The 15317-nt window shown below is 41.7% G+C and overlaps 1 protein-coding gene across 2 annotated transcripts in view; it reads left to right on the top strand.

Moving 5' to 3' along the window:
* The window catches only part of CEP192 (centrosomal protein 192), a 341693-nt gene that overhangs the window by 89923 nt on the left and 236453 nt on the right, over positions 1–15317 (top strand). For both annotated transcript variants that reach the window (XM_077492401.1, XM_077492400.1), the window contains exon 10: positions 14000–14165. In XM_077492401.1, the coding sequence (XP_077348527.1) occupies positions 14000–14165 (166 nt within the window). The remainder of the gene's footprint in view (positions 1–13999; positions 14166–15317) is intronic.

Raw genomic sequence — 15317 nt, 5'->3', positions numbered from 1 at the left:
CCAGCACCTGTCGGTCCAATATAACCCACATAGTAATTTACTATGGCTCTGTCCCGATCAAATAAAAGGATTTTACAGGTAAGCTGTTATAAAAATCCTATTTTCCGTTGTCTTAGTTGGACATAAATAAGTTCCAACTTTATGGAATCTATTTTTATATCTCCCAGGTCCATCTGCATTTTTTATTTTTTTTTGCAGACAGCAAGTTAGATCGCTTGTGTTCCTTTTGTTTAATGAGGCATTCTGACGTGTCCCCCCCCCCCCCCCCCCCCTCAAGTGAGCGGCTAAATGAATTAGGACTGTTGGGATGTTTGCATTGATAAAGGATGGAGTCTTAGGCGCTATTCAGATCCCTGAAATGGCAAAAGCATGGTGCTGAGGTTAATGCCAAGCATAAAAACACCTTTATTAAAAGCAGCACACTTATGTCAGCAATCCCCAGTCCACAAGTGGATAGTAACACAGCAGATTGAGGCACCAGGACTGATCAGCTAAAGATGCAGAGGCAATGGATGGCTACCAAACATGCAACAGCAAGGGCTCCAAAGCTCCAGCACGTAGCGTGGAGAGCGAGGGCTGGCAGCGTCTCCGGCTGCACTGTGGTGACAGCTGTCAGAATCCTATGGTAATGTCAGGAGGTGGTAAGCATAATGCGTTTCAAGGGACATAGCCCTATTTAGCAAAGGCATATAAATTGCAGACAGCCGCAAAGGCTGCCAGACCTTGTAGTTCTCCATTCAGAGTTCTGAGAATGAGTGACATGGCTAGATGGGTGGAGCCCTGCACAGCGGGAGGTTGACATGCTGACGTCATCGCGGTGTACCTCGTATGCGGATGAGTGTCTACAAGCTGGCCGGCAGTTCTATGGATGTTTTTATCTGCATTTTTTTGTAAGTCTTACTTTTTTATTTTTAAATAAATCTATATATATAGATCTACACTATGGTGAGCTTCTCTCCATTTCTATGCATCCCTTGATCCATGTCTGCCCCGTATATATACGCTTACCCGAGGTATCCTGGCTTGCTTTTGGTGTTGAGTTTCTGCTGCTGGAATGGTGTCTGGACATTGTTTTATTATACAGGCTTGCTAAAGCTTGCCCTCCGGTAAGCGTGCAATTTATGTGGTGGTGGATCACATCAGAGGGTGGTGTCTGTACATCAAGGAATTCAATTCACTTTCACTAGAATTCACTTGATTTTTTTTTTTTTCTTCACTGGACTGTTTATATTTATATTTTAATTTATATTGAGATTGTTCAATCTAATTCCATTATTCACTTGTTATGATACCTAGAGTGTTTTTGGTATATCACGGGCATTCACTTTTTAATTTTATTTTATTTTGCGCAGCTTTTTCTTCCTTTTTTATATTTACTGTTTTGTGTATATCTCACATATTTAAGCTTCAGCTATTTTTATTAGGTTAGCGCGCTATTTTTTCTGACTCGCTACTTGTGAAAATGCCTGGCACAATACTGCTTTGGCCCTAAATTTCTTAGATGGATCCGCTTGCTGTACCAGGCCACAGTAGCCAGAGTAATGGTAATGGATGGAAGTCAGACACCTTTGAACTATCCAGAGGCACCAGACAGGGCTGCCCTCTATCCCCGCTACTGTATGCCTTGGTCACGGAACCTCTAGCAATATCCATCATGCTTCCTATCGATAAAGGGCTTGCGTGTAGGCATTCTAGCAGAAAAAATAAGCCTGTACGCTGATACTCTATCTAGTGGATTCTGGCCCCTCTCTGGCTGAAGCCCTAGGAACAATTTTTTAGATTTTGTCTCACTTTCTGGACTCAAGATCAACTGGGAGAAGTCGCAAATTCTCCCATTTGATCTTACTCCCCAAACTACAGACCCAGTTACCCCTACAGTGAGTCAATAGTATCAGATAACAGGTGGTGGGCGTGACTAGGTCACTAATAGATTTTCGCCCTGATTAAATCTAAAACACAAATATGGGCACACCTCCCTCTCGGGGTTCCTAGGTTGCATTAACCTCATTAACCACTAGGCGTCTGCGCTATAGAAAAATGACAACATCAAAAACCTCACCCATGCGTCTTACTAAATAAATTGGAATGTCTACTTTCAAAAATGGGGTAATTTGGGGGATATTTGTACTTTCCTGGCTTGTTAGGGTCTCAAGTAATTAGATAGGCCACCACTACATCAGGTGTGATCAATTTTTCATGATTTGCACAACAGCTTGTAGTCTAACTTTCACAAAGACCAAATGTACACTAATTTGGGTTATTTTTATGAAAGATATGTAGCAGTATAAATTGTGGCCAAAATGTATGAAGAAAAATTAATAATTTGCAATTTTTTTTCACAAACTAAAATTATTATTATTATTTTTTTTTTTTTTCATTTATAGTGCAAAAAATTAAAAAACCTAGAGGTGATCAAATGCCACCAAAAGAAAGCCCTATTGGTATGGAAAAAAGACAAAAAAAAAATTTGGGTACAGTATTACATGACCGTAATTGTCATTCAAAGTGTGAGAGCACTGAAAGCTGAGAATTGGTCTGTATATAGTGTGGCACACCCCTGTATATCTTCCACTGAAATATTTTAAAACCATAGGCGCAATTCTCAAACCCTTTGTTTTTGGGTAAAATGGCTCAAAAACTCCACTGATCTGGCCAGTACGACCTACCGGACGTCAGTCTCAACTGCTTGGCATCACAACTATCCCAATTGCTCTATACAGATGAGATGGACTGGAAGAGATTCACTTTACTCCTACGCCCTGGCTAGGCCCGACTGACAACAGACCCCATTTGCGCCATAGCAGCAGGCATCGAAATTATTATATAAAGATATGGAGACTGGCCTCTGTCAAACTAGACATACCTGCACGTAATGACTACTCTATCTGGCATAATGGAGCACTCCAAGAACTCTTGATTGTGCCAGATTTGGAGGCTTGGTTTAGAAGCGTAATCTTCTACCTCACACTTTCTCACTGCTGGCACATTAAAAACTTTCAATGCATGAAAGCTAGAATTTACTCTCCCTAATTGCATGGTTTTTCCGATTTTCTACATGCTGTTCACTATTCCCAGAATCGATACCTGGTCCCGTCCACAATCTTTTAATGGATTTATAGATCCAGAAATAAATGGCAATATTCTATAACCTGCTACATACTCCCTCGCCAACGAAAATGGCCTATAATATAAAAAACGTGATGGAAAGGAGACCTAGGGGACCTAGACGATACAGACTGAAATTAGGCACTGGACACATGCAAAGCTGTCTCGCCCAAACTATTTGACAGATTAACCAAAATGCACATTCTACACCGTACATACCTCACACCTGTAAGAATGGCTAAATTCAATCGGGGACAACCTTCCACATGTCTATTATGTAATCGAGAAACACACGTTCTACCACCACCTGTGGTCTTGCCCATACAAGCAAGAGCATGACTCTATTTTCTGCCTGGAAAACAATCGCTAAACTTTGGAGGAGGCAGGCTACCCCCAGAACGTCTGACTGGAAGACTGATGTAAACATTACATTGCCCTATACAAAATTAATCTACATTAATAGAGGGTGCCCTGCAAAATATAAAAGTTTGAGATCGCTGGCTTAATGCATCTGACGTGTATAGCACTACAGGACACATCTCCTTGTCATGTGCCGCCCAGCTGGGCCTGAGTCATATATGCCACTCCAAGCATCTATAATTGAGAAAATGATGTTGATGCTCCAAAAAAACAAATGCGCTAATTGCAACAGTCTCCTGTAATTGATCAGGAACGTGATCTGTTACCTAATATATGTGTAATGATTGTACTGATCAAAGAAAAATGTTTGTGCATTGGAAAATTGTATACTTTTGTGGGAAATGAAAACATTTAATTAAAAAAATGCCTTGACAGGTAAGATGCTTGCAAACGTTACCTGTTATGCATGGCTTTTGAAGCAAGACATTGACTTGAGACATCAGTACAGATGTTTGCTAAACCTCATTTGTTCGGGGGCTTGTACCTCAAAGCAATGAAGCTTCAAAGCCAAAATGCGATCCTTCCTTTTGATGCAAGATGTGGGTGGGACCTAGCCAGAGTTTCCTGTCTGTCTGAATGGAACGAGGAGCTGTGGCTCATGTGCCCCTAGATCAAGCTAAGAAATGAGATGCTTGCTGTGGGGGTCATCAGGGGGAGGGGCCAGGAGAGCCAAAGAGGGACCTGAAGAGGAGGATTGGGGCTGCCCTATGCAAAACCACTGAACAGAGCAGGTAAGTATAACATGTTTGTAGTTTTTTAAGTAAAAAAAAGGGGGCTTTTAGTATCGCTGCTATAGCTGTTTGAAAACTCAGGTCTTGAGGGACAGGAGTGTGTCTGTCTGGTTTCTCTCATTTCCTTTTGCAACAAAAATGTACTTTCTCTTCCATCCATTGAAGGACATAGCCAGATCTTAGATCGGGTAGTCTCACCAGCACTGCCAGCTAGTGCATGCAGTTCTCCATGATGGGATCAGCTGCGACAGCTCTGCTGTTGCAGTATGGCCCAACTTCTTAACAGACTTGTACAATGGTTAGACCTGGTCCTGCCATTGTGGTGCTGCACATGTGCCGATAACACCCACATGATAAAAGGATTGGAGGTATTCATGCCATGTTGTACTGTGTGGGGGCCACAGGAAGCCTATGTCAGTGGTCTGCAGCCTTGCTTTTGCTGAGAGCTCTCGCCTGTGTTTGCTCCAGTCTGTATAACTGTGTGGGTGGCTGCAGCGACTATTTTTTTTTTTTTTTTTTTCCTATTTCACAGCAGTGGTTTTCTCGTCCGCCAGGTCAAGCCCTGGGGCCTGTTTTAATTTCTACTAGACCAGCAGCATAGCCAGCTACAGTGCGCTGCCTGGGAGCTATACCAGGGGTAATGTTCCTGTGCCTGGGTGTGGGCTGTGTTAGTGCTCCTGCAGCTTCCATTTTTACTGTGTGCTTCTGCCCTTTGGGTTTCCTGCTGGGAGTGGTGCCTCCTGGAGTTTGGCGGGGCAGTTTTCTCCTGACCTAGTGGGACTGTAGAATCTCAAAGTAGTGGGCCAGAAGATGTGGGCAGGGCATCTGTCTGAAGGCATGCCTGGAACTGATGTGCAGCCAACCTACACAAACAAGGGAGCTCCCTGCATGACCCCAGTGGGTATACGGTGGCATGGCAGCAGTCTACCCTTCGTCTGTGCTGAAATTTTATGCTGCTGCTTAATAGCAGGATCTCTATGTACAATTTGTGCATCTCTCTGTAGAAAACTAAAAGAGTGCGTGACCGTTCGGGATGGCCACAAGGCTGCGCAACCACTGGGGATATTTACTAACACTGTGTACCTGGTAGGAGTGCAGCGTACTGTCCGCTTCTGCACCATGCAAAGGTCTTGTGCCATTGGCAATTTTCACATTCAACCCTCCTGCGGTCATAGCATTGGGCTATCCAGAAACTGTGCCTGCAGTGTGCATCTTCCTCCTCTACTCTGCACAAGCTGTTCAGTGAGCTGAATGCCAGTTCTGCAGCCCATTTAATCCCATACCTTGCATGTATAGTTTTCTTCCACTTGTTCTTGTTCTGTTCTGGGGCCCAGGTGCTCAAAAATGAGGCACTGCATGAGTCCTCACTGTGCAGATTTGAATCTCTTCATGGATGTGTGCATACTCAATTTTTATGCCTCATATACTGCTAAGGCTCCTACGCTAGTGTGTATATAGTGAGCACTCCCTTTTGGGTCCCATTATTTGTGGATAGACAGGACTACAGTGGAAAGTTGTTTTTCCAGATGCAGCCTTTTCCTGTTGGGACTACTACTGCTAGCAGATTGCTGACGGTCTTATCGATGAGTCATCAACTGTCAATGGGCTTTCCCTGCTGGCAGTGTGATTGACAATGAATTTGCATCGGAGGACACCAGTTATTTTTTAATAAAGGATTTGTCAAAAACTGTTTTTTTATTTATTTTTTTATTACTTTTTCATGAATTGGGGGGGGGGCAGGGTCTGGGGGCTTCCTTGTTAAAGGGGGGCCTTCCAGTAAGCCATCTGGGGTGTTCAGGGCATGTGTCATGGTATGGTCAAAAAGGGGGAGGGGGGGTCTGCTTTCTCGTCGACACCCTCTTTTCTAAACTTCCAGGCTACCTGCTCAGATAAGGGGCTGGTATGGATTTTAGGGGGAACCCCATGCTGTGTGGTTGGTGTTTTTTTTATTTTTTTCCTTTTTTTAATTTGTGTGTGTGGGTTTTTTTCTTTTCTTATTTAGAAATGTAATTTTTGCTGCAGCATGTTCTATATTTGCTACAGATGTGCCACTTTACAGGCAGACTAAGAGAACCCCACAGGCACTATATTTAAAGTAATTATTCATTTTTATTTTACTTTAAGCATCATTAAAATCATTGCTCTTGAAAAAATACTTTAAAGAAAAAAGTACCTTGATATATGTCCCCCAGCGCAGTACCCGGACCCCCTTTTTATGGCCAGTTACTTGCACATAAGCCTTCAAAATGGGCATGGTTGATTTCTCACGTTCGGCTTCCATAGATTTCAATAGATTTCGCTGTTTGGGGCAGAACTTTTCTCTCTCTTGTTTGAGAGTTCTGCTTTGAACTGAACAGGGGTGTTCGGCCCATCCCTACTTATTACCTAAGGTGGCATTGATCTTCCACCTTTATTAAGGACATAATCCTTCCCGATTTGTGTCCTGCACCAAAGAACCCTAAAGATTGCTCTGATAATGTCCAGACAATTAGGAGCCGTCCGTTTCCTTTAACGCCACAGCATCTATAAAAGAGACTGATGCCCTTGTCTTGTCAGTCTTGCAAAGCACATCCTGCTTCAAAATCCACTGACAGCTGAGTAAGACCGTTCCTTTCAAGAGCTTAAACTCTAAGGATATGAGACCTCCAGCACTCTTAATGCACTCATGTCACCAAATCAGAGGGTGTTTTCTGGGCATTCCTACAGCAAGCACCTGTTGCCCAGATTTTCAAGGCTGCCACTTGGTCTTTACTTCAAGTTCTTCCAGGTAGATATCCAAGCCTCTGCAGGAGCAACTTTTGGCCTCAAGTCTTGCAGCAACACTTGGATTTGGGCCCATTAACAATGTTGGCACAAATGTTTGCCTTGTTGCCCACCCTTCTTGCGTCCCAGGGTCTATGAATATCGCACATTTTTTGACTTGCCTGTAAATTCCATAGTTTACAGTACAGATTAGGGCACTGTACACCCTCTTTTTTTTATTTCTCTGCATTACTTTCCAATAAGCTGAAGTTTCAGGTTTGCCAGTGTCCATTCACCTGAAGATGCCAGCCTTTAACCCAGGGTCTATATATACTTTTACTGTGTCCTATACTGTACTCCACTCTGGAATATAAAATTTACGGGCAAGTCAAAATTACTTATCTCTTATATTCACTGACCGACACAGCTCCTTTCTGTAACAAATGGGCTGTTAGCCTTATCACTAGGAGAATACTAGGCATAGTTGTTACACAACACTCAGAACTCTTAGTTCTGCCCAGGGGGGGCGGTCCCCCGGCTACAACCCTCCCGTCTGCCAGATAGACCTCAGTTTTATTTTGCCAAGTAAAGAAGGACCTAGGAACCCTGCAGGACCATTGGTCCATGCATTTTTTTTTTATGCAGAAGCTTGCCTTTTTGCCCAGGATGAATGATCCTGTGATTGGCTATCAACAGCCGGCTGAGTGACAGGCTGGATACCCTTATCCTTGTAGTCTCCCCAGTCTGGCCATGCAGGTCGCAGCTACGGCTCGGCAGGCTATGACGAAACCTCAGCTCCAGAGGTGATCGGTGAGCTTTTATTCCCTGGGGCATACATATGACCAAGCTACTGATGTCTGAGTCACAGTATGCCGAGGCCGACAGCTACCCTGTACTGATCAGTGAGTAGTTCTGCAATGGAATGTTAACCAGCTCTTCAGGACTGGTAAGTACAGCTCTCCCTGCCCTGGTGGGGCTGAGCGGCTAGGCATTCCCTGGGAGGTCGATTAGGGGGTCCCTCACCTCCCTCTCTTCTCTCCCCTGTCCCTATCTTCCCTCCCCCCCCCTCCTGGGGGGGATGCTGCATGTGGTTCATGAGCGGTGTATGTGTACAGATCCCTGGGGGCTATCACCTGGAATAGGGGGCTGGCTGGTGTCCTGGATCCTGTGTGTTAAGCTCCCGGAAGGTGCCTGTGAGGGTCTGCTGTGTTTTTTGGTGCAGCGCTGTGTCTGTCACATTCTGTCTTCTGTGCCTCATGGTGCTGGCTGGCGGCCATTTTAGGTGTGGGCGAGGGCAGCATGTCTTCCTGGGCTTCAAGCGGCTATTTTCCAGGTGATCTCCTATTCAGGACACTGGCGGCCATTTTTTGGAAGCCTGAACACGTTTTTCAGTGTTCTCTAGCAGCAGCTTGCATGTGCTATCACAGCCATTTTCCCTGTGTTTTCCTGTCTGTATAGTGAACGCCGGAAGGCCATTTTATTGAAGCCTGAGCACATTTTTCAGAACGTTTTAGCGTTCATTCTGACTGCCACCGACGCAGCTTTTGTTTCCTCTGCACCTGGGAGCACTCGGGGTCTACAGGCACTACTTCTGAACAGTGCAGAACTCCTCAGGGTGGTGAGTCCGACGGGATAGAGCCCCTTAGTCAGCGCCAGCAAGAGAGCATGGAAATCTTTTTTGGAAGATATACCATTGTACTTGGAACGCCTACATCTCCATGTGTGAAGAGAAAGGATGGCATCCGCGCTCCTTTTCCATATCCAGCATCCTGCTGTTTCTCCAGCAAGGAGTAGACCAGAAATTGGCATTAAGCACCATCAAAGGGCAAAATTCAGCCTTAGCTGTCTTTTTTCAATGACCCCTGGCATCGCATTCCTTAGTGAGTACCTTCGTTCAGGGGGTACGGCATGTAGTCCCTCCGGTGTGTCCACCGCTACCCCCATGGGATTTGAACCTGGTGTTTTTGGCGCTTCAAAAACCGCCATTAGAAAATATCAGGGAGATTCCCCTGTTCACTCTTTCCCAGAAAGTGGTCTTTCTAGTGGCCATCACATCGGCCAGGAGGGTTTCAGAACTGGCGGCCTTGTCCTGAAAGTCGCCCTATCTGGTCATCCACAAGGATAAGGTGGTATTGCTTCCGCAACAGTCTTTTCTACCGAAAGTGGTCTCGGCTTTTCATATCAATGAGGACATTGTATTTACCATCTGTGTCCTAAGCCGAAGCACCCTAAGGAGGTGGCCCTTCATGCTCTAGATATGGTTCGGGCTCTGAAGGTGTATTTGTCTGCCACGGCTCCTTTTCGCAAGTCAGACTCACTGTTTTTTTCGGTGGCTGGTCCAAAGCAAGGCATGATGTTCTCATCGGCCACCATTTCTAGGTGGAGCAGACAGATTGTAGTACAAGCCTATGCCTTGAAGGGGCAGGTGCCCCCCTTTCCAGTCACGGCCCACTCCACAAGGGCAATCGAACATCTTGGGCTTTCCGACACCAAGCGCCTGTCGCTCAGGCATGTAAAGCGGCGACCTGGTCATCTGTCCACACGTTTACCAAATTCTAAAAGGTAGACATCAGTGCATCGGCTCATGCCTGTTTTGGCCGCAAAGTTTTGCAGGCGGCCATATAGTTACTATTGAATATGCATTATATAATTCCTTTTTTCCTGGTTTTTCGATAAAAACACAGTACTGTTAAGTTAATGCGCGGTTGCATTACATTCTGCAGTTTTTTTTCGTGGTTATGGGTAGTCACTCCTGTTGAGGGTACCCTGGTTTTTGTGGTGGCTTTTTTTCCATGCACTGTTTTTTGTGGGTAAAGTTTCACTAGTTCCCACTTGCCATGGTGGATGAAGTTTCTATGCTGTTTTCCCACCCCTCTTTTGGCACTGTTTGGGGACGTCCCATTTGTTAAAGAGGAGCTGTGTCGGTCGGTGAATATAAGAGAAAATAGTATTTTTTGTATTCACCGTAAAATCCTTTTCTCTGTAATTCACTGACCGATACAGCACCCGCCCGTCCTTTTATCTTTACGTTATACTGCTTGTTTTTAATAATATTTTTTATTGAAGTTTTCAAGAAAAGTAAACCTACAAACTTCCAGAGTAAGGATTTTTACAGAATAGGCATCAACAATAGAATCAGCCAAGTTCAGTTAAAACAAATAAACAGATACAGACAGTTGTATCAACTCACGTCTACAGCTGACAGATATAATATTTGCATAACATTTCTCATACTACGAGTAGAACATATGCATCGTCTGTATATTTGCTACTATCTTAAATAGTAGGGATAAGCCAGAAATGAACAGAGAAAAATAAAACTGGAAAATAGTTAGAAGGATAATTGACATCAAAATAAAACTAAGAGATTTGGGAAGGGATAGGAAAGGGGGAAGGGTTAGGGGGGATTGAGATGGACGTGGTATTCCATTTGCGTTAGAGCAATATTGACAGCTTAATGATACCTAGCCCTCCAAAGCTTCCACACATCATCCCGCTTCGTGTTTCTACGTTATACTGCTTGTTGACGTACTGAGGTCTGTCTGGCAGACGGGAGGGTTGTAGCCAAGGGACTGCTCCCCTGGGCGGAACTAAGAGTTCTGTGTGTTGTGTTACAACTATGCCTAGTATTCTCCTAGTGATAAGGCTAACAACCCATTTGTTACAGAGAGGAGCTGTGTCAGTCGGTGAATTACAGAGAAAGGGATTTTACGGTGAAGACAAAAAATCCTATTTTTATTACTTTGTCATTTTTACCTGGTTAGGGAGATTTCAAGTAATTTCTGAATCGTCATGGCCAGGTGTCATCTAAGCAAGTGATCAAAATCCTGACCTGGAAATGAATAGCAATAAAATTCTAACAGGGTTTTGAAATTGTATTAATTTTTTATGGATTATTTAGCTTCTAAACCCACTAGTAAAAACAGTATATTGTGCATCCGGAAATTATTCAGTGCGTCCTGTCTCGGAGGTCTACAGACAACTCCTTGGACTTCATGGCTTGGTTTGTGCTCTGACATGCATTGTCAACTGTGGGACCTTATATAGACAGGTGTGTGCCTTTCCAAATCATGTCCAATCAACTGATTTTACCACAGGTGGACTCCAATTAAGTTGTAGAAACATCTCAAGAATCATCAGCGGAAACAGGATGCAACTGAGCTCAATTTTAATTGTTGTGGCAAAGGCTGTCATTTCTTATATACATGTAATGGTGTTTTTTTTTTTTTGTTTTTTTTTTTTAATAAGTTTGCAAAGATTTCAAACAAACTTCTTTCACGTTGTCATCCATTTGTTTGTAGAATTTTGGGGAAAATAATGAATTGAATCCTTGTTTTGAATAAGGCTATAACATAAAATGTGGAAAAAGTGAAGTGCTGTGAATACTTTCCAGATGCGTTGTATATTTGGTGGATGTTTATACAATCGTTGGAAAAGGTTGCCTTCATTTAAATTGGGCAGATGCAGTACTTTTTAAGGTTTCTTTTCATTTGAATTTAAGATCAGTTGTGGGCGCTTGTGAAATAATTTTAAGGGCTAATGCACACTAGTAATGACCTGTGTTTTACAACACCACGAAACATCAGTCATGGCTAGGACTTGCAGAAAACTTTTTTTCTGTGTCCTGTTCACATTGAAATATAGCCCGGAGCTGCAGTTATCTGCGATAATATGCAGACATGCGGCATTTTTTTTGCATTTCACTGCACAGGATTGTATGTTGCTGTAATGCAGGGCATCACACCATTTTAAAGTGCCACTTGGTACACTTCATATATAGTGAATTTTAAAAATAAAAAAGGAACTGCGTGTTTAACCACTTGACCACTGGGCACTTAAACACTCTTAATAACCAGACCAATTTTCAGCTTTCGGTGCTCTCACATTTTGAATGACAATTACTCAGTCATGCAACACTGGACCTATATGAAATTTTTGTCGTTTTTTTCACACAAATGGAGCTTTCTTTTGGTGGTATTTAATCACCGCTGGGTTTTTTATTTTTTGTGCTATAAAAGAAAAAATACAGAAAATTCTGTAAAAAGATGAATTTTTCTTTGTTTCTGTTATAAAATTTAGCAGATTAGTAATTTTTTCTTCATAAATTTTGGCCAAAATTTATACTACTACATATCTTTGGTAAAAATAAGTACAAATTGGTGGATATTATTTGGTCTTTGTGAAAGTTATAGAGTCCACAAGCTATGGCGCCAATATCTGAAAATTGATCACACCTGAAGTACTGACGACCTATTTCAATTCTTGAGACCCTAACATGCCAGAAAAGTACAAATACCCCCCAAATGACCACTTTTTGGAAAGAAGACATTCCAAGGTATTTAGTAAGAGGCATGATGAGTTTTTTGAAGTTGTCATTTTTTCCCACAATTCTTTGCAAAATCAAGATTTTTTTTTTAACTTTTTTTTTTTTTTCACAAAATTGTCATATTATCAGTTTATTTCTCACACAGCATATGCATACCACAAATTACACCCCAAAACACATTCTGCTATTACTCCCGAGTACGGCGATACCACATGTGTGAGACTTTTACGCAGTGTGGCCACATACAGAGGCCCAACATGCATGGTGCGCCATCAGACGTTCTGGATCACCCAGGACAATTCTGACATTTCTCTCCTACATGTAAAAATCATCATTTATTTGCTAGAAAATCACATCGAATCCCAAAACATTATATATGTTTTTTTAGCAAACACCCTGGAGAATACAATGGGGGTCGTTGCAACTTTTTATCTCGCACGGTATTTGCGCAGCAATTTTTCGAATGCTTTTTTTTTGGAAAAAAACAGTTTTGTGCTTAAAAAAAAACAAAAAAAAAAAAAACACAGTAAAGTTAGGCAAATTTTTGCATAATGTGAAAGATGAAGTTACACCGAGTAAATCGATACCTAACATGTCACTCTTCAAAATTGCACCGGCTCGTGGAATGGCGCCAAACGTCGCGACTTAAAAATCCCCATATGCGACGATTTAATTTTTTTTTTACTGGTTATATTTTTTGAGTTAGAGGAGGTCTAGGGCTAGAATTATTGCTCTTGCTCTAACGTTCGCAGCGATACCTCACATGTGTGGTTTGAACACAGTTTTCATATGTGGGCGGGACTTGCGTATGCGTTCGCTTCTGCATGCGAGCACATGGGGACAGGGGCGCTTTAAAAAAAAAAATAATAATTTTATTGTTCATTTTACTTTATTTTAGTTTGACATTTTTTTCCCCAAAAATAAATTTTTTGATCACTTTTATTCCTATTACAAGGAATGTAAACATCCCTTGTAATAGGAATATGGCATGACAGGTCCTCTTTACAGTGAGATATGGGGTCAATAAGACCTATAGCTATATTTCAACTACTGTCAAAAGTTCTCTTCTTCCAATTAGTGAATTTAAAAACTATGAAGTATCCTAATGAACTTTCACCCAGTAAACTATCTTATAAAAAATATCAGAAGCAGGGATGTCATCTAAAGTTCAACATTTAAAAATGAAGAGGTTCGCTATATTTTAGACTAACAATGTACATTAATGAAAATTTAACTATTGCTTTACTATCGAATAATATTGATAAGACCACCACTACTATATAATAATAATCAATAAAATATATGCAAATCAGTATGAATAATATGAAATACATTGGCCAATAGGAGTTTCTACAACAGCACCAAAACCACAGAATGTAATAGAAGTCTATGGCTAAGCACTGCAAACCCTTTACAAATAGTCCCTCTCCATTACACTTGTTTGTTTGATGCTCTGGGATGGCAGGTCAGCAAGTCCAGACCAAGATCTACTGGTAGATCAAGATCTACAGGTTGCTGACCCCTGTTATAGACTTTAATGCTGAGAGAAGCAGTTTTGTGTTCTAGACATTTTTTTTTTTTTTTTAAATGGGATATTTTCTGTATGGTTTATATTGGTCTATTTTGTTGAGGCTATGTGTCAGTCAGTCTAACAATTTTCTCTTTTGTATTTTAGATTGGTGAGCAGCATAGGCCAAGCTTTAGACCAGGCTTAGAAGGCGGTAATTCTGAAGAAGAGTCTTCAAACGAAGTATTAAGTGTTCCTAATCGTGCTGTGTTGTCATGTAAGCAGTCTGCAAAGGACCACGTGATTTCTTCTCCTAGAGCTTCCACAGTAGTTGGTATGTAGATTTAGGTTTTTCTTCTACATGAGTTTGTGTGTATGAAGTTGTTATACTGTGCAGAATTGCTGTAAGTAAGAGTGCTTTCAAAAATATATCTTTTAATTGTTCAAATCAATTTACAAAATGCAAAGTGGGTAAACGGAAGAAAAATCTAAATCAATTCATATTTTGGTGTGACTACCCTTTGGCCTCATATTCACATTAATCTAATACCTTCACACTTTGTACATTTGCAAAAAGCCAGGGATTTTTTAAAATTAACGTCGGGTATATGAAAAAACAATTCTACCTGTGATGAAACACGGCCGTTGCTCTCCTCACCAACTCGTGAAAAAAGACTGGTAAAACTCACCCTTTGCTGTCACCTGATGCAACAATGACCCTCTAAGCTGCACCCTGCAAAAATCTTTTCCAGCTTGCGGGACCACAATCTAAGCTGGTGTTTTGGCCCTCAATCTCAATATCAAGTCTGTCTGGGATTACATGAGCAGCATTTGAGGCAGCCTTCACCCACAGGTGGTCTGTGGTTAATTCTCCACGATGTTTGGAACATCTTGAGTGCCTTAAACTGTGCATGTGTACTTAGAAGAATTGATGCCGTTTTGAAGGCAAGTGTGGTTACACCAAATATTGATCTGAGCTGGAATTCTCTTCTGCTCATTTACTTGGCTTATCAATTAACAAAATGTTATTAACACTTCTATTTCTGGAAACATTCTTCATTTACAGCATTTTTTTTTTTTTTTTTTTTTTTTTTTTTACACCTGCCTGAAACTTTTGCACAATAGTGTGTGTGTGTGTGTGTGTACTATGCATTCAAAGCGTTCAAACCCCTTCACTTTTTTCAATTTTGATATGTTGGAGCTGTAGTTAGATGCTACAGATTTTATATTGATTTTTTTTTTCTTGTTAATCTACACTCAGTACCTGTAATGAGAAAGTGAAAACAGAGTGTTAGAAATGTCTGAATTCATTAAAAAGAAAAAGCTGAAATATTACATTGGTAAATGTATTCAGACTCTTTGTAACAACCCTTGAAATTCAGCTCTGGTGCCTCCCAGTTCTCTTGATCATTGGTGAGATTTTTCACAACTTGATTGGAGTCAACCCGCTGTAAATTAAATGGACATGATTTGGAAAGGAACACAC

This window comes from Lithobates pipiens, unplaced genomic scaffold (assembly GCF_037356315.1).
Source record: "Lithobates pipiens isolate NorthernLeopardFrog02 unplaced genomic scaffold, aLitPip1_a1.2 Scaffold_19, whole genome shotgun sequence".
Classification (NCBI taxonomy): Eukaryota; Metazoa; Chordata; class Amphibia; order Anura; family Ranidae; genus Lithobates; species Lithobates pipiens.
Note: the sequence above shows the minus strand (reverse complement) of the source record. Positions and strands in the feature narration are given on the sequence as shown.